Raw genomic sequence first — 22996 nt, forward strand, 5'->3', positions numbered from 1 at the left:
CAAACCATTCCGTGATCATCTACTCAACCTTTATCTTGACAGAGCAGCCCTGAGGCAGAGGAAGATTCATAAACCATGTTCTCCACTCCAGACTAGGCTGTGCATGAGCAAACAGCAGGAGTAATTAGGGTCCCATTCATTCCCACAAGAAAAATGAAGACTTCCATGAGCCTAGATAGCTAAATGCACCATTTTAATACCAACCAGGCCCATTTTCACCATCAGCTCTTCAGCATGATTCAGCCTCCAGCTTTACAGTGGCAAATCAGAGGAATACAGAATGCTGCCATCAGGTGGACTCTTCCTGTCTGTCCATTAAAAAGAGTCACTGTGGATTGATTGGGCATGGTGTTATTGTGTTGTAAGCAACCCTTCTGCTCCCCCTCACCCCTCCCCAAGTCATCTGAAAAGTGCAGGGTGAAATCCAGAGCATGAAGACACACATCTCCTCTCTCTCGGTCCATCCCATTGGATAGTCTTCAGTCAAGTACCTAAGCATCCAGTTCAGTGCCTGGCTTGGCAAAAGCTGACTGCCAGAAATCTTGCAGGAGTTCAGAGTCACCCAGATCCTTCCAGGTTTAAAGTACCATTCAGTTTCAGATCAGAAGCCAAGTCCATCAAATCCTCCTTCTTTTTTTGTTCTTTTGGGGTGGGAGGGAGTCTTTTCAATAATTAGCCAGCCTGTTCATCACACTGATGGTTTGTCTCAGGTCATTTGGCATGATGAAGGAGATGCAGATGATAAGGATGAAGAAACTACAGCCCAGGGCAAAAAAAAAAAAAAGACAGTGGCCTAGTCCCAACCAGGAGATGACATTTCCAGCATAGAAAAAAGACACAGAAAACAATGAAACCCACAGTGAAACCCACAGAAGGGAATACATTGACAAATAAACAGCTTCAAATACATCCAGACCATGTGAAATGGAGCACTGAGATCCACCTGCTTCCTGTCAGGAGGATGCAAGCAGGGTAGAGGAGGGAGTTTCTCTCTCTCCTTCACACCTCCAACCCCAATCCATCCCCTCTTTCTTTTAAAGCAGAAGTAAAGAGAGTACCTCCCTTTCTGTTTTTCTTTCTTTGTGTTAAATCTGGGTTCCAAAGAGAACCATCACAAGGAGCCAGCCACTTAAGACTGTCTCCAAAGCAAAGCAAACTCAAGAGATGCAGCAGTGGTCAGGCTGGGAAGATGTTAACAGAAGAAAGAGGTCCTGGTTAACACCCATCAAGAGACTACCAAGCAAATTCAAATACCAGATGGCTCCCAAAAGGCTCAGAGACATCAAAGTTCAGGAGAGATGGCCAAAAGGCTTTTGTCTTCTAGCACTGAGAAGCAAGCAAGCAGCCTTCCTGCCACAATCACTGGGCCCAAGGCTGCACTGGTGCCTGCTAGGTAGTCTCCTCACTTAGCCTAATTACTGTGCTGCTTCTCTGGCCAGTGAGGGTCAGCCTTGGGCTACCAAGTCCGCCACAGCAGGGAGACAGCTGCCTCTGGATGTCCTGCACAAGGCTCTGCAGAAGTGGCATGAAGTCTTCTCCTGAGTGTTGCCCAGGAGGCAAAAAGCTGAGGGGAAACGGAAGGGAAAGGCCTGCAGGAGTGACACCACTGCAGAGATTTGAGCTTGGCATCACAAGCTGCTCTGGGGAAAAACTCTCTCACTGTAAAAAGAGCAGAGGGTGAGCTCCATGCCCAAAGCTTGAGCACCTCCAGCTTGCTGCATGCTATCATCTACCTCTCAAGAGCTCCACCAGCACCTTTGTAATACTGGGAAGGGATGTGGCTCATACAACTCCTCCTCCACCTCACAGGGTTTTTCTCTGAGGCCAGTCTTTGCCTTTGAGGTTGGTTCTTTTGTTATAGTACCATAAGGAAATGACCACAGCAAAGCCTGCAGCCAACAGCTGAAGCCTCCAATCGTCCCTAGCATCCCACAATAACAAAAAAAAAAAAAAAAAAAAAAAAAAAATCAACAGCCAGGGAAGCATCAAGGCACAGTGGTGAATGCCCTTTTGAGAATGTGCCTTACAAAGAATCAGTGCAAAGAGCAGAGCTTCCTACTAGCACAAAAGTCACCTTTTTTATTTTTATACTAAAAAAAGACCATGGTCAAAAAAAAAAAAAAAACAAAACAAAACCAAAACAAACCAACAACAAACAACAAAAGTCAGCTTTGGTGCCATCTGCTCCCACACCAAGCCCCCTGGTGCTGGTGGCACAAGCCAGGGTCTGGCTGACTCTATGACAGCATTGGGAGACAGTGCAAAAAAGTTCCTCAAGTTCCAAAGAAGTAATTCAGCTTTTTTTTTTTTGTTTGGTTGGTTGGTTGGTTTTTTTGCACCTCCAGAATGGTGCAGGGTAGAAGGAAAAGCAGTCTGGGGGTGGTAACTGCATTGTCCTTCTGGAAGAGGCAGGGAACACAGTGACTACGTACCTAAGGTTCTCAGTACCATCCAGTTCCTCTCCCTCCACTACCTTGCTTGGTACTCAAACCCAAAAAAGATTCCAGAAAAGGGTTTTGTGAATTGGTTTGCGGTTGTTTGGTTGTTTGTTTTTTATTTTTTCTTTTATCCCCCTCCCTCAGCAGATGACTGCAGTCAATGCTGAGATCTCCAGCGGGGATTTCAAAGGGAGTACACCGACCTCTTTCCTTTGCCAATGGACTGGCTCTGCATTGGATGGGGATAAGGCTCCTACAAGTCTGTTCAAGGCAGCAGTTTGGAGGAATACCCAAAAGAAAGAAAAAAAAACTAAAAAAAAAAAAAAATTTTTTTTTCAATTTATTTTCCACCTTCAACCTTCGTGGGAAGATTGAAGCTGTGGAACGCAATGTGAGAACTCAAATCTCAACACCAGCTGAAGGAACTGGGTCTGAAGAGAAGGGATGGCAAGGAATGAAGGGAGACACAGAATACCTGAGGAGTTTGGAGTTGTGGAATGGACATTCAGTTCCCCAGCAACAGCCAGCAGGAAAATAAAGCAGAGGGAAGGGAAGAACAGCCCCAAAACCTCAAGTTGGGCACGAAACCGACGTGGAGTTCAGAACAGACCGAGACAGAGAAGGAAGTTTTCGAGATCAAGCCACTGTCAGACCTGCCAATTATTGGAACAAAGGCTTGCTGCAATCTCTTCCCCTCTAGGAAACCTCTTAGAAGCAGCCCAGTGCTGACTGGCAAGGCACTGGTTGTTGCACTGCAGTCAGTGGTGGCCAGGAGAGCCGTTCATGTGCTTCTCACTGCAAGGAACATCCGTGCTGTAGAGGCCATCCAGGTAGGCCTGAGAGATCTCCGCTACCAAACTCCTGTCTGGGACGGACTGAGCCATTCCATAGATAGCTCCCTGAGCAGAGAAGAGGAGATCACGACACAGGGGGGTTAAAAGCAGCAGAGAAAGGTGCTCAGCCCTCTCACTGTGCACTCTGTGCACCCTCCTTACCATGCCTGTGGTCTTGGCATGGAGGTCCTTCATGATATCTGCGATGCTGTCCCTGACGTCCTGCAGGAAGCGCTCGGCCACGCCGGGCTTGGTGTGCAGCTGCGTGATGCAGAGGTGAATGCTGGGCAGGGAAGGGACAGGGCAGAGGTTAAACCACCTCAGCTCCACCTTTCCTGAGCTACCAACAGTGCCTGAGTCTTGCCCTGGCCACTGAACAACCCTGCATCTCCTTAAAAGGGCACTTCTGCAGTATAATGGGAGAAGACAACCTACAACTTCCCAGCTAAAGGCAGTCACAGATTGATTGAATGGTTGGAAGAGACCTTAAAGATCATCTAGTTCCAACCCCCCTGCCCTGGGCAGGGACACCTCCCACTAGCTCAAGTTCTCATCCCACCTGGCCTTCAACATCTCCAGGGTGGGGACATCCACAACCTCCCTGAACAACCTGTTCCAGTGTCTCACCACCCTCACACTCCAAAGAGTTTCTTCCTAATCTCCAGTCTAGATCTGCCCTCCTCAAGTTTCAATCCATTCCCTCTCATCCTATCATTACAAGCCCTTGCAAAAAGTCCTTCCCCAGCTTTCTTGCAGCCCCCTTCAGGTACTGGAAGGCTGCTCTAAGGTCTCCCCAGAACTTTCTCTTTTCCAGGCTGACCCAACTCTCTCAGCCTGTCCCCATTGGGGAGGTTCTCCAGCCCTCTGATCACCTTTGTGGCCTCCTCTTGACCTGCTCCAGCAGCTCCATGTCCCTCTTATGCTGGGGACACCAGAACTGGAGGCAGTTCTCCAGGTGGGGTCTCACCAGAGCACAGCAGAGGGGCAGAATCCCCTCTCTGTAGGTAGAGAATCACAAGAGCTGAACACAACCACCCTGCAGACCCTGGTTACCCACACCCTGGTCTTCACAAACTCACCTTGATGGGAACTGCAGAACATTTAAGTTCCATCCTTTGGCAGCTAAGAAATTCGATAACCGATAGATGTCGAAAGTGTCCGAGCCGATGGAGAGGACAGACACCTCAGGCTTGCCCAAGATGAAGATGCTGTCAATTTTTCTCAGCCTTGGAAAGAAAATGGAGAAAAGAAGTGACTAGATGGCAGGAGAGACCAGGGAGTTGGGCAGAGTATCTCGAGCTTCCAAAGGGAATGCACAAAAGGGCAGATGGCAAAATCCGGCTGAAAAACACCCAACCGGCTCAGGCCGTTAGGGCTTGGATTGTTACAGGCCTTCAAGTCAAGTAAATTAAGGAATAAATAGAAAAGAGAGAGGACAGAGTGGCAAGAGAAGTCAGGGGAGCAGAGAAGACCAGCTTAGCAGCTCACACAAGCACCCCAACAAGAGAGTAGAATCCTTGTGTCATCTAGAGTAAGCCCTTCCAGATTGCTCCTTTGGGGCTGAGGCAGAAGAAACTCTCAAAGCCAAATCAGCTAAATAATGAAGCCTGCAGCCCTCTCCTCTCTGTGCCTCTCAGCTGTGTGGCACAGGGCAGCACCTCTGTGCACACAAAGTTCCCCTGGAGCTGCCCAGCAGGTGACATCCTGCAGTTTCTCCCGGGAGAAACAAGTTCAGGAGGAGCTCAGGACAGGGAGGGAGAGGAAAGGAGTCCAGAAGAGAGGTAGGGAGAAGAGGAGGAGGGAGGAGTGGAGAAGGCAGGAGGGCAGAGGAGGGAGGAGTGGAGAAGGCAGGAGGGCAGAGGAGGGAGGAGTGGAGAAGGCAGGAGGGCAGAGGAGGGAGGAGTGGAGAAGGCAGGAGGGCAGAGGAGGGAGGAGTGGAGAAGGCAGGAGGGCAGAGGAGGGAGGAGTGGAGAAGGCAGGAGGGCAGAGGAGGGAGGAGTGGAGAAGGCAGGAGGGCAGAGGAGGGAGGAGTGGAGAAGGCAGGAGGGCAGAGGAGGGAGGAGTGGAGAAGGCAGGAGGGCAGAGGAGGGAGGAGTGGAGAAGGCAGGAGGGCAGAGGAGGGAGGAGTGGAGAAGGCAGGAGGGCAGAGGAGGGAGGAGTGGAGAAGGCAGGAGGGCAGAGGAGGGAGGAGTGGAGAAGGCAGGAGGGCAGAGGAGGGAGGAGTGGAGAAGGCAGGAGGGCAGAGGAGGGAGGAGTGGAGAAGGCAGGAGGGCAGAGGAGGGAGGAATGGAGAAGGCAGGAGGGCAGAGGAGGGAGGAGTGGAGAAGGCAGGAGGGCAGAGGAGGGAGGAGTGGAGAAGGCAGGAGGGCAGAGGAGGGAGGAAGAGCCCCATCCCAACACCAAGGCAGACACCTACTCTGATTCAAGGAAACGAGCTGTTTTGATGATCCTCTTCGTGGCCTCCACGTAGCCTGACTCTCCTATGTGCATCAGGGTTGCCCAGCAAGCAGCTATGATGCCACCAGGCCTGGAGCCTGCCACGGAGGGGGAGGCATATATGCCCCCTTGCCAGTCAGGTGCTATGAAGAACTGGTAGCTCCTGTACTTCTTGTCACTGTACAGCACCACGGAGGAGCCCTTGGGAGCATAGCCATACTGCAAGGGGCACAGAAAGCACTCAGAAGCTGTGCCAGAGGGCAGAGGGTCCCAAGGGGTTAGCCACCCAAAACCCTCTCTGCCCACACTCTGATGCAGTCCCTTCCACTGCACTTCAGTGCTTCACAGAGCAGAGCAGAAGTGCCTGAGGGCAGGGATGGCATCAGAATGACAGAACCAAGCAGGTTGGAAAAGACCTCAGAGATCATCGAGTCCAACCTATTACCTAACACCTAACCCCTCTTGACAACTAAACCATGGCTCCAAGTGCCACATCCAAGCTTTTTACTCAACACCTCCAGGAATGGTGACTCCACCACCTCCCTGAGCAGCACATTCCAATGGCCAATTACTCTTTCTGGGAAGAACTTTCTCCTCACCTCAAGCCTAAACTTCCCCCTGCACAGCTTGAGACTGTGTCCTCTTGTTCTGTGCTGGTTGCCTGGGAGCAGAGCCCAACCCCCACCTGGCTACAACCTCCCTTCAGGTAGCTGTAGACAGCAATGAGGTCTGCCCTGAGCCTCCTCTTCTCCAGGCTAAACACCCCCAGCTCCCTCAGCCTCTCCTCACAGGGCTGTGCTCCAGACCCCTCCCCAGCCTCATTGCCCTTCTCTGGACACATTCAAGTCTCTCAATGTCCTTCTTAAATTGAGGAACCCAGACCTGGACACAGCACTCAAGGTGTGGCCTAACCAGTGCTGAGCACAGGGCAGAATGACTTCTCTGCTCCTACTGGCCACACTACTTCTGATGCAGGCCAGGATGTCATTGGCCTAATCCCTCTCCCCAAATCAAAGATAGTTCTCCACTCCCCTCCTCTTACCTTGTGGGTGTCAGCAGAAATGCTGGTGACCCCTCTCACTCGGAAGTCAAAGGGACGCTTCAGAGGGAACCCTGCCTTGTCCATGAAAGCAATCAGAAAGCCTCCCAGGCAGGCATCCACATGGAAGGGGATTTTGTACTTCACTGCAAGCTGTGGGTGAACGAGAGAGGCTGGTGAACTGTCCTGCTTTGATCCCTGTTTGCCTGAGTCCAGACTGGGGCTTAGAATCATGGAATTGTCAGGGTTGGAAGAGACCTTTAAGGATCAGCCAGTGCCAACCCCCCTGCCATGGGCAGGGACACCTCACACTCCAGCAGGTTGCTCACAGCCACCTCCAGCCTGGCTGCAAAAACCTCCAGGGATGAGGCTTCCACCACCTCCCTGGGCAACCTGTTCCAGTGTCTCACCACCCTCATGGGGAAGAATTTCTTCCTAACATCCAATCTGAATCTCCCCATTTCTGGTTTTGCTCCATTCCCCCCAGTTCCCTGACACCCTCAAAAGTCCCTCCCCAGCTTTCTTGTAGCCCCCTTCAGACACTTGAAGGCCACAAGGAGGTCTCCTCAGAGCCTTCTCTTCTCTAAAATGAAGAGCCCCAACTCTCTCAGTCTGTCCTCATAGGAGAGGAGCTCCAGCCCTCTGATCATCCTCATGGCCCTTCTCTAGACCCTGGTACAGAAGAGCACACTGGTTTGATTGCTGCAGCTCCCAGGAGTACCAGGGGTGCCAGCCTACCTCTGCCACTTCATCAATGGGGTCCATAATTCCATGTGGGAACTGGGGAGCAGAGCAGACCAGCATGGCTGTGTTCCTCGAGATGGCTCTCCTCATTGCCTGAAGATTTAAAGAGAGAAGATGCTCACATTCCATTTACCAAGTGTCATCCTGCCAAAAAAGATGAAAAAGTGAAAACATCCAGAGTCTGCCCTTAAAACCCAACCCTCCAAAGCCTACAGAAAGCAAAGGAAATGAGCTACAAGTATCAGGTGACATCAGAGTCATTTCACTCCTCCACTTCTATTTGCCCTTATCTGAAATCTGGGGTTCTTCCTGAAATCCATGAATTACCTGCTTCTAAATGCACCACACAGGACAAAGGGATGGTTTTCACCCACTTATTTTACACAAAACCTTCTCTGCAACCACAGGCACTTACCCCTGCCACTTCTCCTCACTTCCACTTCTCCCTCTTACCCACTGATTTGCCACCTGGTTACATAGAGATTTGGCCTGTTTGCTGCAGAATGCCTAATCTCCCAAAGGAAATAAAAGGTGTTGTGCTGCCTGAAGAGGTACCTGCACATCCACTTCCATAGCCTTGGTCAATGGTATGTGAACCAGCTTCAGCCCAAAGTAGTGTGCTGCCTTGTCGAAGGCTGCGTGGGCGCTCACCGGGACCAGCCTGGAAAAGGAGCAGAGGGCAGGAGTCAGCCCAGCAGCAGCTAAAGCCCACAGTGAACAGGAGCAAACCCAATACAGTCTGGAGATCACAGAATCTAAGCATGGTTGGAGCAGGAAGGGACCTCTGGAGATTGTGTCCAACCCTCCCTGCTAAAGCAGGATCACCCATAGCAGCTTGCCCAGGATCACAATGGCCTGGGGGGGTTTGGAGTCTCTCCAGAGGAGGAGACTCCACAACCTCTCTGAGCAGCCTACTCCAAGGCTCCAGCACTCTCACACCAAAGGAGTTTCTCCTCCTGTCCAGATAGAACCTTCTAGGTTCCGGTTTGCACCCACTGCCCCTTCTCCTGTCACTGGGCACCACTGAACAGAGTCTGGCCCCATCCTCTTGCCCCCTACCCTTTAGCTATTGATCAGTACTGATCAGATCCCCTCTGGGTCTGCTCTTCTCCAGACTAACCAGCCCCAGGGCTCTCAGCCTTTCCTTCTCACACAGATGCTCCAGGCCCCTCAGCATCTTCACAGTCTCCCCTGGACTCTCTTCAGTAGTTCCCCATCTCTCTTGAACTGGAGAGCCCAGAACTGGACCCAGTACTCCAGATGCAGCCTCACTAGGGCAGAGCAGAGGTGGAAGAGAACCTCCCTTGTCCTGCTGGCCACACTCCTGAAATCCACCTGAGGAGCTCATTGGCCTTCTTGGCGAGGAGAGCACATTGCTGGCTCATGGTGAACTTGTCCACCAAGTGTGGACAAGCAGGTCACAAACAGGCTAGCTGCAGGTTTCAACTTGCCAAAAATCACAGGGACTATAAAACAGTTGGGAGAAATCCCCTCTGGGACAGAACAGAAGCCACATTCTGCTCTGAACTAAAGCCATGGACACTTGAGCAACCCAGAGAAATCCTCCTACAGTGATTGTCCCACTGCATGATCTTCTGTGAGCAGGACTTCCCAAGAAAGCTCATTCCTTGTTCTGTCAAACAATACTGTAGCACCTCTAGCCAGTCATCCTCCCTGAATGGGGCACGAAGCAATGGCTAAGGGAAGGAGCAGCATAAATACCACAAATTTTGCTGTCTCCCTTTTTGAAGGGCAGTGACTGAACCTTTTCTGAGGAATCTTTATCAGAGCCTTTAACAGCCTGCAAAAAAGGGCCAGGGAGGGAAGGAAAAAAGGGTCAGGGAGGGGAGCATGAAGTGTGGCCAGCAGGTTGAACAAGGTTTTCCTCCCTCCCTACTCTGCCCTGGTGAAGCCTCATCTAGAGTATTGTGTCCAGTTCTGGGCTCCCCAGCTCAAGAAGGACAGGGAACTGCTGGAGAGGGTACAGCAAAGGGCTACAAAGATGGTGAGGAGTCTGGAACATCTCTCTGATGGGGAAAGACTGAGTGAATTAGGGCTCTTTAGCCTTGAAAAGAGCAGACTGAGGGGGATCTCATCGATGCTATTAAATACTTCAAGGGTGAGGGTCAGGAGGATGAGGCCAGTCTGCTTTCAGTGGTGCCCAGTGACAGGACAAGGGGGCACAGACTTGAACATAGGAAGGTCCATCTAAATATGAGGAGGAACTTCTTTAATCTAAAAGTGATGGAGCACTGGAACAGGCTGCCCAGAGACATGGTGGAGTCTCCATCTCTGAAGACATTCCAGACCTACCTGGATACGTCCCTGTGTGACCTTGGCAGGGGGGTTGGACTGGATGATCTCCAGAGGTCCCTTCCCAGCCCTACCATTCTGTGATGCTGTGAAAAGAACTACAGCAGAAGATAAAACACCTCAGCAGTTCATCTCTTCTCACATTTTCCGCTCACAAGCCGTTAGCCAGAGGGCCTATTTTTGATGCACTGTCTGGAAAGCAGCAGCACATCAGAGAGAGCAAATCCTCTATGAGCAGGATAGTGATGAGCACAACTCCTCATTTCAGCTCCAAACAGCTCCAACTTAAGTCCCAGGGCTTTCAGGCTAAACCCCTCTTTGATCTGAAGAAATCAACCCCCCTGTGAAGACTTCAAAGGGCCTGACAGCTTCTGCTTGTGAGGAGTTGAAAAGGTGATAGGAGCTGTCTAGAGTGGCCAAAATACATCAGCCCAGCACAGCTACTGCAGCCCCCACCAGCAACACAGCCATGCCTCCCAGGCTGCTTAAAGCTTCCTGGGCCTTTGCATTGCTTCTTTCAACACAAGTTTCCCTCCTTCAGGCACAGATGGATGCTGAGGATGTGGTAATGAGCTCTGAAATCACAGAGCCATAGAATGGTTTGGCTAGGAAGGGAACTCCAAAGGTAATCTACTCCAACCCCCTGCAGTCAGCAGAGACATCCTCCACTAGATCAGGTTGCTCAGAGCCTTGTTGAGCCCCACCTTGAATATTCTCCAGGGGTGGGGCCTCAACTACCTCCTGAGCAACCTGTTGCAGTGTTCCACCACCCTGATGGTGCAGAACTTGTTCCTAACATCCAATCTAAATCTCCTCTTTAATTTCTAACCATTGGCCCTCATCCTATCACTGCAGGCCTTTGTAAACAGTCCCTCTGCAGCCTTCTTGTAGCCCCCTTCAGGTACTGGAAGGCTGCTACTAGGTCTCCCTGGAGCCTTCTCATCTCTAGAGCCCCCTTCCAACCCCTAACACTCTGTGATAGGTGGTGTTGATGGCTACATCTTACATGTGATGTTCAAGGATGTTGGATAAAGGGTAACAGGCACAAACCTGAACAAAAGAAGTTCCATCTAAACATGAGGAGGAACTTCTTGACTTTTAAGGGTGATGGAGCGCTGGAACAGGCTGCCCAGAGAGGTGGTGGAGACTCCATCTCTGGAGACATTCCAAACCTGCCTGGATGTGTTCCTGTGTGACCTCCTCTAGGTGAACCTGCCTTGGCAGGGGAGTTGGTTTGATAATCTCCAGAGGTCCCTTCCAATTCCCACCATTCTGTGCTGCTGTGAAATTGTAATTTAAGGTCTAGAGATTTTCTCTTAATATTTTATAGAGCTCAGCTTGGTATCATCTGCAAACTTGTTGAGGGTGCCCTCAGTCTAACTGTCTCTGTATCACTGGTGAAGATACTCAACAGCACTGGTCCCAGTACAGACCCCTGAGGGACACCACTTATCAGCCATCTCTGTCTGGACATCTGGAAATGAAGGAGCCAGCAGTGTGCACTTGCAGCCCAGAAAGCAAATCACATCCTGGGCTGCAGCAAGAGAAGTGTGGCCAGCAGGGTGAGGGAGGTGATTCTCCTCCTCTACTCCACTCTGATGAGGCCCCTCCTGGAGTTCTGTATCCAGTTCTGGAGCCCCCAGTACAAGAAGGATCTGGAGGTGCTGGAAGGTGTCCAGAGAAGGGCCATGAGGATGAGCAGAGGGCTGGAGCTCCTCTGCTATGAGGACAGACTGAGAGTTGGGGTTGTTCAGTCTGGAGAGGAGAAGGCTCCCGGGAGACCTTCTTGTGGCCTTCCAGTATCTGAAGGGGGCTCCAAGAAAGCTGGGGAGGGACTTTGGAGGGTGTCAGGGAGTGATAGGACTGGGGGGAATGGAGCAAAACTAGAAATAGGTAGATTGAGATTAGATGTTAGGAAGAAATTCTTCCCCATGAGGGTGGTGAGAGACTGGAACAGGTTGCCCAGGGAGGTGGTGGAAGCCTCATCCCTGGAGGTTTTTGCAGCCAGGCTGGATGTGGCTGTGAGCAACCTGCTGGAGTGTGAGGTGTCCCTGCCCATGGCAGGGGGGTTGGAACTGGATGATCCTTGAGATCCCTTCCAACCCTGACAATTCTATGACTTTTGAGGCCTAGCAGCCACCTCAGCTCAGAGGAACAGCAAATCCCAGAAAGGCCCAAAGCAAGAAGCAAGCCATGGAGGCACCACTCACATTTCTGGCTGTTTGATGCCTCTCTCATAAGCCAGGTCTCGGTAGGCCTTGCAGGCCATCAGGATGCTCTCAGTCCCTCCAGATGTCATCTGTCATGAAAAAAAGAAAAGCAGCAAAGAAGAGAAACAACTCATTTACATGGATTTTGCCAAAGAGAAAGGGATGCTGACTCAGCACCTCTGCCCAGGCAGGCTTCAGGGGCAAGAGATACACAGGACGGCTCAGGGTTTGAAGGGCAGCAGAAGCCACCGAACAGTTCCAGAGGTCTTTTCTGCTCTTAAAAGTGCACATTCAGAGAATCACTTCAGTTGGAAAGGACATTGAAGATCATTCAGTCCAATCATCCTCTAACTCTAAAAAGACTGGTGCTAAATCATGGCCCTCAGCACCAAATCTCTGCATCTTATAAACACTTCCAAGGATGAGGATTCAACCACCTCCCTTGGCAGCCTGTTTCAGTGTCTGAGAATTCCTTTCTTGTAATATTCAACCTAAATCTCCCCTGGTGCAACTTGAAGCCATTTCCCCTTGTCAGACCATTTTTCACTAGGGAGTAGAGACCAACCCCCACCTCACTCCAACCTCTTTTCAGGCAGTTGCAGAGTGCCAGAAGGTCTCCCTTCAGTCTCCTTTTCTCCAGGCTGAACACCCCCAGCTCCCTCAGCTGTTCCTCACAAGCCCTGTTCTCCAGAATCTTCACCAACTTCATTGTCTTTCTCTGGACCCATTCCAGCACCTCAATGTTCTTCTGGGAGCGAAGGCTCCACAGCTGAACCCAGCACTCAAAGTGTGACCTTCCCAGTGCTGAGTACAGGGGGACAATCCCTGCCCTAGTCCTGCTGCCCACACTGTTGCTGATCCAGGCCAGACCAGGCACATCTTGACTCTGCTACTTAAAGGGGGAAGGGGATGTGGAAAACAAGAATATAAACAAGGCTTAGGTTGGAAAGGACCTCAGAGATCATCTACTCCAACCTCCCTGCCATGCCTCTCAACTAGACTTGGTTGCTCAAGGCCTCATCCAATCTGGCTTTCAATACCTCCAGGGAGGAGGCATCCACAGCCACTCTGGGCAACCTATTCCAGAGTCTCACCACCTTCATACTGAAGAGCTTCTTGCTAAGATCTAATCTAAACCTAAAATCCCTCAGCTTCAAACCATTCCCCCTTGTCCTGTCACTAGAAACCCTTATGAGAAGTCCCCCTTCAGCCTGTAGGCTTCCTGTAGGTATGGAAAGGCAGCTTTAAGGTCCCCCTGGAGCCTTCTCTCCCCCAGGCTGAACACCCCCAGCTCCCTCAGCCTATCCTCAGCTTCTGCCCTTTAATCATCCTTGTGGCCCTGTCTGGACTTGCTCCAAGAGTTCTATGTCCTTCTTTGGATGGGGACACCAGAACTGGATGCAGCATTCAAAGTGGGGTCTCACATGGACCATGATCATGACTGGCTTTAGCCAGCTTGGAGTGAAGAAATCTCTCCCTTTCTGTAGCTTTCTGTAGGGTTGGTGATGAAAGGAGGTGACCAGGGACACTGAGGGAGAAAAGTCATGAGCTTCCCCCAGCCTATCCTCACAGCAGAGGTGCTCCAGCCCTTGTGGCTCATCCTTGTGGCCCTCCTCTGGACTCAGTCCAACAGCTCTGTGTCCTGTTTATGCTGGGGACACCAGAACTGGAGGCAGTATTCAAGGCAAGGGCTCACAAGAGCAGAGCAAAGAGGAAGATTCACCTCTGTTGAGCTGCTGGCCACACTCCTCTTGGTGCAGCCTGCACTCAACTCACAAAGCTAACAAGAGGTTAGGCTGCTGGGCTGGCAAACCTGACTGTGCCCCACAGAACTCCTAGGAGCTCCTGAGCTCTGCACTACCAGGGGTTGCTGTACTGGATTACAGATTCATTATGCCACGCACAGGGAAACAACAAAGCTGCTTCTGCATTGAGTCAACTCAGGTCCAGCAGAGTTTATTAGGCCTGGAGTGATGCCAGGATGAGGCAAGGAGCCAGCTCCAGGTTGGCACTGCTTCTGAGCTACAAAACCTTCCCAGAACCTGCAGCACTCCAGAGAGCAGAACTCTCCCTCACATTCTCTTTGCAGAGGCCAGCCTGGCTCTGGGTCAAAACCAGGTTGGAACTAGCAAGTTCTCAAGGACCCAAAGGAATTTCACACCAGGAGGAGTTTCTGCATTACTCTCCCCCAGCAAGCCACAACCCAATCCCAGTGCTGTGCCAGCTCTCTTCAACCAGACTACAGGAGAACAAGGGGGTTTGCATCAGGAGGTGAAAGAGAGAAGAGGTGCTGGAGCACCTCTGTTATGAGGATAGGCTGAGGGAGCTGGGAGTGTTCAGCCTGGAGAAGAGAAGGTTCCAAGGGGACCTTAGAGCTGCCTTCCAACACCTAAAGGGAGCCTCCAGGAAGGCTGGAGAGGGACTTTTCAGAAGGGTATCTAGAGACAGAACAAAGGGGAATGGTTTCAACCTGAGGGAGACTAGGTTTAGACTGGATCTTAGGAAGAAGTTCTTCAGTACAAGGGTGGTGAGACTCTGGAACAGGTTACCCAGGGAGGTTGTGGATGTTCCCTCCCTGGAGGTGGCTCAAGGCCAGGTTGGATGAGGCCTTTGGCAACCAAATCTAGTTCAGAGGTGTCCCTGCTCATGGCAGGGAGGTTGCAGCAGATGATCTCTGAGGTCCCTTCCAACCTAAGCCATTCTCTGGAGGGACACACACAAGCTGCTCACTCAAGTTTACTATGGCACAGTGCAACTCATTAGCTGCAGGCAAGCAAGTAAATCAAACTCTTCACTGGCAAGAAATTCACAGTAGCACAGTAGATCAGAGGTTGGAAAGGACCTCAAGAGATCATCAGGCCCAACCCCCCTGCCAGAGCAGGATCACTTAGGGTAGTCCACACAGCAATGCATCCAGGTGGGTTTGGAAAGGCTCCAGAGAAGGAGACTCTACAACCCCCCTGGGCAGCCTGGTCCAGGGCTCTGTCTCCCTCACTGTAAAGAAGTTTCTCCTCATGTTGAGGTGAAATCTTCTAAGTTCAAGCTTGAATCCTTTGCTCCTTGTCTTATCACTGTGAACCACCAAAAAGAGCCTGGCCCCTTCCACTTGACACCCTCAGGTGGGAGGACTGTCTGCTGTTGACCTGGCCATTGTGAGTCCTGACATGCCGAGGACTGGAAAGCGTGGGTACAAAGCTTCCAGAGCAGAACTGTAACCTAATCAAATGTGAAGTTGGTTTTACAAGCAGTGTGCAAGGCTGCCTGTGCTGGGTGAACCACAGCTTGAGGTTGGAGGTACCTAGCACAAGTATACAGAAGCACAGGTGAAAGAGAGGAACCAAGAGCTGCTTACAGCCCCCTTAAGCACTGATTTTGAACCTCAGATCTGCTCACTCAAGTGCAATTTCCCCCCTTTTAACCTCTTCCCTCAAAGAAAAAAAAAACTAAAAAACTGCTGCTTTAAGTTTGAAGAGGGCAGATTTAGACTGGAGATTAGGAAGAAATTCTTTATAGTGAGGGTGGTGAGACACTGGAAGAAGTTGTGGATGCCCCCTCTTTGGAGGTGTTCAAGGCCAGGCTGGTTGAGGCTTTAAGCAACCTGATCTAGTGGGAGGTGTCCCTGCCCATGGCAGGAGGGTTAGAACTGGATGATCTTTAAGGTCCTTTCCAACCCAAAACATTCTATAAACATAAAAAAGGATGCAGTCACATCTGCAGACACAGAAACAAAGAATGGGGTGGGTTGGAAAGGACCACCTGCTAGCCTGGGTTCTCCTTTGGTTTCTTCCAAGCTGCCACAGCTGCCAACCCTCCAAATGCAAAGAAGGAGAAGTGTGACCACATGACAGTGACTCAACATCAAAGTTCAGAGATAAGGAACAAAGTTCACAGGGGAAAAAAACAAAACAACCCAGCCTGCAACATTTGTTCCTCACCTGATCCAAGCTGGCAGCAAGCTGCCACCACAGGCAGCGTGGAAGTGACTGTCCCACCAGAGACAAGTTCTGCTTTTTCAGTGGTTTAAAAGCCACAGCTGTGGCAGATAAACTCTAACAGAGCCTCAGACTGGAGAAAGAAATGCTTGCATTTGCTATGGAGCTCCCAGATGGCAGCAGAAACACAATACCCTAAGTGTTGTATGGGTTGTGTCATCAACTCTTCAACCCTTCTTATGGAAGGGGCTGTGAAGTTGTCAGCTGTGACCTCTGGGGACAAAAAAATTAAGCTGGTAGAACATGGGTTGCCTTCTTCCTGCTGGGTGGGAGAGAGGAATGGGATTAGTGCAGGCTTGCCAGCCAGCAATCACTGCTCATGATACTGCAGTGAAACCTTTGCTAGGAATGATTTGGGGACTTTGGGATTCATGTTACTGAACAGCAGGCACTTCGTGCCACCAGCCCTGCTCCTTGTTGAGCAAGGAAATTCTGCTCTCATCTGGGTAATTTGCTGTTCAAAGAGCAGCCTCTGCACAGCCTTATTCCCACATTTTGATCTTTCCACCAAAACACCAACATCTTGCCCTTCCATATGACAAACTCCTTCCTTGGAGCTATTCAAGGTCAGGCTCTGAACAACCTGATCTAGTGGAGGATGTCCCTGCTGACTGCAGGGGGGTTGGACTGGATGATTTTTAGAGGTCCTTTCTAACCCAAACCATCTATGACTATGAAACCTTTATTCATGGAATTACAGAATGGCTTAAGTTGGAAGAGACCTCAGAGATCATCCACTTCAACCTCCCTGCCATGGACAGGGATGCCTCTCAACTAGGCTTGGCTGCTCAATGCCTCATACAATCTGACTTTAAATACCTTCAGGAAGGGGGATCCACAGGCACCCTGGGCAACCTATTCCAGAGTCTCACCATCCTCCTACTGCAGAACTTCTTCCTAAGATCCAGGCCAAATTTACTCTCAGCTTAAAATCATACCCCCTTGTCCTGGTTTATCACCTGCAGGTAAAGGCTGAGCCACACTTCAGTTTTGGTAGGCGAGAGCCAACACTTCTCAGCAGCTCGTCAGATGCAGGTCAAGGAACAGCATCCAGAACCTCCTCCCAAGTCTGGCAAGCAGATGGCCACCCAAGAAGCTCACTCAGGCTGCTGAAAACCCACCCAAAAAACCTGGATTTCAAGCCAGCTCAGCTTCCTAAACTGAGGGCACATCACTACCAACATGAACCTCCACCACAGCGACCTGCCAGGGCAGCTCGACCTGCATCAGCTACACCAGCACAAACCCCTTTGGTGCAGGCAGTTTACACCTGCAGAGGGAGCCTGCTCCTTCAACAAGAGGCTTTGTCAGCTCAGCTATCACCAGAGCCAACTCTGTTCTCCTCCAGCCAGGGCTTGAATCACTATCACAGGACAGAGCCTCCCCGTGGCATGCTGGCAGCCGGCCAAGGCGCAGTGATTCAGCAGCCGCCAGCAGCTCACGCTCCCTCCGAGCCAGCACAGACAAAAAAAGGCTGAAGTGATGCCATGGGGAGTGGTTTTCAGCACCTCTCCAACCCCACACTACCTTCCAAAGTCAGGCAAAGAAGGTGGAAAAAGGCAGGCAAACAGCCTTGGGGGTTCTTGATTTGTTTCTTGTTTTCTGAATGGGATGGGAGAAGAGACAGCATGGAAGCGGGGGTGGAAAAAATATCCCTCCAGCTTTCTAGATTCAATATATGCCTTTGGCTGATCTCTCCATCCAAATTCCACTGCTCTGGAAGCTCAGCCTGGGAGTCATGGTGGACAGAAGGATGGATCATGAGCCAGCCATGTGCCCTTGTGGCCAAGAAGGCCAATGGCATCCTAGGGTGGATTAGAAAGGATGTGGTTAGTAGGTCAAGAGAGCATCTCCTCTCCCTCTACTCTGTCCTGGTGAAGCTGCATCTGGAGTATTGTGTCCAGCTCTGGGCCCCTCAGTTCAAGAAGAAGAGGGGGGAAAGGAGAGGGAAAACAATTCTTCAGGCCTAGGGAAGAGTGGCTGGAAAGCTACCGAGCAGAGAAAGGCCTGAGGGTGTTGAACAACATCCAGCTGAGTATGAGCCAGCGTCTGTCCAGGTGGCCAAGAAGGCCAACAGCATCCTGGCCTGGATCAGCAATAGTGTGGACAGCAGAACTAGGGCAGGGATCATCTACCTGCATTTGGCACTGGTGAGGCTGCATCTTGCATATTGGGTTCAGTTTTGGGCCCTTCATCCCAAAAAGGACATTGAGGTGCTGGAGGAGGTCCAGAAAAAGGGCAACAAAGCTGGTGGTGAAGGGGTTGGAGAACAGGGCTGGTGAGGAGCAGCTGAGGGAGCTGGGTTTGTTTAGTCTGCAGAAGAGGAGGCTGAGGGGAGACCTTCTGGCTCTCTCCACCTCCCTGAAAGAAGGTTGGAGCCAGGTGAGGGTTGGTCTCTTCTCTCTAGTAGCAAACTATAGAACAAGTGGAAGTGGCCTCAAGTTGTGCCAGGGAAGGGTTTAGGTTGGATGTTACAAGAAACTTCTTCACTGCAAGGGTTCTGAGACCCTGGAATAGCCTTCCCAGAGAGGTGGTTGAATCCCCATCCCTGGAGATGTTTCAAAGACACAGAGATGTGGTGCTGAGGGACACCAGACTTGGCAGAGTTAGAGAATGGTTGGATTGGATGATCTTAAAAGGTCTTTTCCAACCAAAATGATTCTGTAAGATGGTTTTGACAGAAGGCTTAAAAGTTTGTATCTGCTGATTTTGCCTCCCATCCTGAGCTGCAAAGTGCAAAGAACTCATGGAGAGGCCAGCACCAGATACATAAGTGTGCATCCCTCCCCAGTTTGCATTTTTCCCTGCTCTTCAAAGTTGCCCTTTCTTCTTCAAGGTCAAAAACATTGTAAAAGTGGTGACTTCCCCCCCAAACCAGAGGGGAAATCCACCAAGCCAAACCTTGTGACCAGGAACAAGCACAGATCAGACAAGAACAAACTCCCTCATTCCTCTTCCATGCACTGAGCTTAATTAGTCCTTCCTAATCACTGCAAGAAGGTGATTTAGAATCTCTTAGGAGCCTCAAAAATCACTCATTCCTGGCTCTTTGCTCTTGCCTGATTAAAAGCAAGAACAAAAAGCAGTAATTAGGGAGAAAGAGGAAGCATCCCATCCACTGCTGAAAAATGATGACTTTTACAAAGTGCTTAAAAAGCTTGGGAGCCTCTCCTGGTGCAATTTAAGGCAAGAGTTATGCCTGCACCCCCAAGGGCACTGTTAGTGGGTTTATGCCCATGCCAGGAGAATTACAGCCCCCATGTCTGAGATAAAAGCAGCTCCTGTAAATAATGTGAGCTTGCTCTCATCTGCTTTAGTATTCAGGAACCTAAAGAGACAGCTTTGATTTGAGCATTTGTTAAAATGCACTGAGAACCTTCAAAGGGGAAGCAAAGATTGCTCTGCAGAGATCCTGCTTGAGAAGATGTCCACATGACACGGGGCAGGGACTCTCCAAGGCTGCTGAAAGCCCTGGGAACAGCAGAGATGTGTCACTGTGGTGCTGTTCCCAGACTGAGCAGAAGAGGATCAGCCCCAAAAGGTGCTGGTTTGTCACTTGGCATGGGAATCAGAGCACAGAGGAAGTGAAACAGCTGCACTGAGAAGCACAGACAGAAGCTTTTGGTGTTCTCCATGCAGCATAGAAACACATTGGGGTTGGAAGGGACCTCTGGACATCATTCAGTCCAACCCCCCTGCTAAAGCAGGGGCACCCACAGCAGCTTGCCCAGGATCACAACAGCCAGGTGGGGTTGGAATCTCTCCAGAGAAGGAGACTCCACAACCTCTCTGGGCAGCCTGCTCCTGGGGCTCCAGCACCCTCACAGCAGAGAAGTTTTTGATCATGTTCACATGGAACCTCTTGGGCTCCAGTTTTGTGCCCTTTGCCCCTTGTCCTGTCACTGAGAAGAGTCTGGCTCTGTCCTCTTGCACTCCATCCTTTAGCTATTGATCAGATCCCCTCTCAGGCTGCTCTTCTCCAGGCTCAACAGCCCCAGGGCTCTCAGCCTTTCCTCCTCACACAGATGCTCCAGGCCCCTCAGCATCTTTTTAGCTTCTGCTGGACTCCCTCCAGTACTTTCCTGTCTCTCCTGAACTGGGGAGCCCAGAACTGGACCCAGTACTCCAATGTGGCCTCCCTAGGGCAGAGTACTTCCCTTGGCCTGTTCCCCATGCTCTTCTTCATGCACCCCATGATCACTTTGGCCTTTTTGGCCATGAAGGTACATTGCTGGCTCATGGTCAACTTGTCTACTAGCACTGCCAGGTCCTTCTCTCCAGAGCTGTTTTCCAGCAGGTCACCTGTACTGGTGCAGGAGATTATTTCTCCCCTGGTACAGAACCCTACCCTTGCCCTTGTTGAACTTCAGGACATATAGAGACACTCGCCAGAAAAACCAACAAGCTCCATCTGCCTTCAGGGACCACCACCAGGCACCTAGAAAAGTGGGCAAGCAATCACAGCTGCTTAAATCAGGTTGGTAAATCCTGGGGATAGGGACCTGTCACAGTGCTTCTCAGAGCTGGCAGGGGCCAAATTCAGGGAAAAAAAAGGAAAAAGGAAGGGGAAAAAAAAAAAAAGGGCATTTGTTTGAGTTTTAAAATCCAGCAGCACCTCCTGAAAGATCAATGTAAAGATCCTTTTAAGTGTCTCTGTATCTGTCCAAGCCTCCAGAAATACCTGTGAAATGTTCATTCTGGTTTGGAAAGAAGCAAATAAGAGAAGCGGATGGGCTCAAAGGCTTCAAGAGCAGTGTGACCTCTGTGTATCCACCCACAGCTCTCCAGCAATGATTAGCAACTTTGCCTCTCCTGCCTGGGAAGTGCTCAGTGTAGGAGGAAAAGTCCACCAGAGAGAGAGAGAGAGAGAGACACGTGTTTGGACAAAATAACCACAGGGATGCCAATTAATCTTTCTGTTTCTGGCCAATCAGCTATTCCCAGCCCTCCCTCTCCGTCTGCAGATCTGACAGTTCCACCAGCTAGACCCTGCTTCCACAGCTGGTTGCAAGCATCTCCATTTCACAGGACCACAGAATCACTAAGATTGGAAAAGACCTCCAAGATAGAATCCAACCATTAAGCCAGCACTGCCAAGTGACTTCTAAACCACATCCCCAAGCACAACATCTCCATGTTTTCTGAACAATCCCAGGGATGAGGACTCCTCCACTGCCCTGGGCAGCCTGGACTGAGGCTTAATTAATCTTCCAAGACATTTTTCCAAGTGTCCAACCTGAACCTCCCCTGGTACAATTTGAGGCCATTTCCTCTCATCCCATCTCTTGTTACCTGGGAGAAGAAACCAATCCCCACCTCGCTACAGCCTCCTTTCAGGGAGTGGTAGAATGAGAAGGTTTCCCTACAGCCTCCTCTTCTGCAGACTAAACAAACCCAGCTCCCTCAGCTGCTCCTCACCAGCCCTGTTCTCCAGACCCTTTCCACCTTTGTTGCCCTTCTCTGGACTCCCTCCAGCACCTCAATGTCCTGCTTGGAACGAAGGGCCCAAAACTGAACCCAATATGCAAGGTGCAGCCTCACCAGTGCCAAATGCAGGTAGATGATCCCTGCCCTGGTCCTGCTGGCCACACTATTGCTGATCCAGGCCAGGATGCTGTTGACCTTCTTGGCCACCTGGGCACATGCTGGCTCATATTCAGCTAGCTGTCAACCAGCAGCCCTAGGTCCTTCTCCATCCAGCCACTTTCCCGCAAGCCTGGAGAGCTACAGGAGGCTGCTTGCATTGCTTCTGTTCGAATCTTAGCCACAGCTCTGTGGCTGCTCGGAAGGGAGGGGAAGCCAGAGGGAAAAGCAGAATTCCCCAGAGGAAACATCTGTGGAAGTCTTCACACTGGCTGTGGTCCCTCTCATTGGTTTGGGGCAGCTTTTTTACCCCATTCTGAACTTGTCCTCTTAGGCAATTCCAGGTTTACATTTCAGTGCAAGAGCACAGGGGGCCAAGGATGAAGTTCTTACGACACAGGCTTTGCGTAACAAAAACTCAACAAAGGCATCACAGGCAAGCCAAGATCTCCAAGCAGATGATAAAGGGTCTCAGAGCTATTGAGAAAGAGGAGCATCAACAGCTTCAGACCCAGCCTCTACCCCACTCCAGGGATAATCTCAGCACTGCAAGCCAGGAAGGAGATGAGGTTAAGTGGGTTTTGTAACAAAAAAGAGGTAGGTTCCTTCTCTAGGCTTGAAGTTGGCACAAAGAGTAGAGGCTTGAGAAGAAAAGTCAAGTCAGGTCAGGTCACAGGGTGCAACACCCAAAGGCACTCTCTCTTATGGAACACCTCTCCTATGAGGACAGGCTGAGGGAGCTGGGGTTGTTCATCCTGGAGAAGAAAAGGCTCCAGGGAGACCTAGTAGCAGCCTCCCAGTACCTGAAGGGGGCTACAAGAAGGCTGCAGAGGGACTGTTTCTAAAGGCCTGCAGTGATAGGATGAAGGGAAATGGTTTGGAATTAGAGAAGAGCAGATCTAGACTGGAAGTCAGGAACAAGCTCTGCACCACAGGAGTGATGGAACACTGCAACAGGTTGTCCAGGGAGGTGACTGAGGCCTCATTCCTGGAGATATTCAAGGTCGGGCTAGACAAGGCTCTGAGCAACCTGATCTAGTGGAGGATGTCCCTGCTGACTGCAGAGGGGTTGGACTAGATGACCTTTGCAGGTCCCTTCCAAACCAAACCATTGTATGATTCTTACATTCCCAGACACTGCACACTCAAGTTGCATCTTCAGTCTAGTTGAAGTCTGGTCCCAATTACACCTACTATAAGATTACTCCACCACCTCCATAACACAATCAAGCCTCCAACTGTCAGATAAAGCCCATTCAAGAGATATTCCAGGCCACTTCAACTGTTAAGCTCTTGTGTCAACACTGCCTTCCCATACTGATTGATCTTCAGCTGTTGCTGGCCTTCTCCCTATCTAGCAAGTTTGCAGCCAGCCATCACCTCACCACCAGCCTCTGACAGATCTCCT

The 22996-nt window shown here is 50.7% G+C and overlaps 1 protein-coding gene across 1 annotated transcript in view; it reads right to left on the bottom strand.

Annotated features, from left to right (window-relative positions):
• Positions 1 to 3196: 3196 nt before the first annotated feature.
• The window catches only part of SGPL1 (sphingosine-1-phosphate lyase 1), a gene marked incomplete at its 5' end in the record, with an annotated part of 37765 nt that continues 17965 nt past the window's right edge, over positions 3197 to 22996 (bottom strand). Inside the window, 8 exons of the mRNA XM_054382524.1 lie at positions 3197 to 3337; positions 3434 to 3554; positions 4351 to 4497; positions 5688 to 5926; positions 6750 to 6899; positions 7485 to 7583; positions 8046 to 8151; positions 12014 to 12102. Coding sequence (XP_054238499.1) covers positions 3197 to 3337; positions 3434 to 3554; positions 4351 to 4497; positions 5688 to 5926; positions 6750 to 6899; positions 7485 to 7583; positions 8046 to 8151; positions 12014 to 12102 — 1092 coding nt within the window. The remainder of the gene's footprint in view (positions 3338 to 3433; positions 3555 to 4350; positions 4498 to 5687; positions 5927 to 6749; positions 6900 to 7484; positions 7584 to 8045; positions 8152 to 12013; positions 12103 to 22996) is intronic.

This window comes from Indicator indicator, chromosome 7 (genome assembly GCF_027791375.1).
Source record: "Indicator indicator isolate 239-I01 chromosome 7, UM_Iind_1.1, whole genome shotgun sequence".
In the NCBI taxonomy this organism is placed as follows: Eukaryota; Metazoa; Chordata; class Aves; order Piciformes; family Indicatoridae; genus Indicator; species Indicator indicator.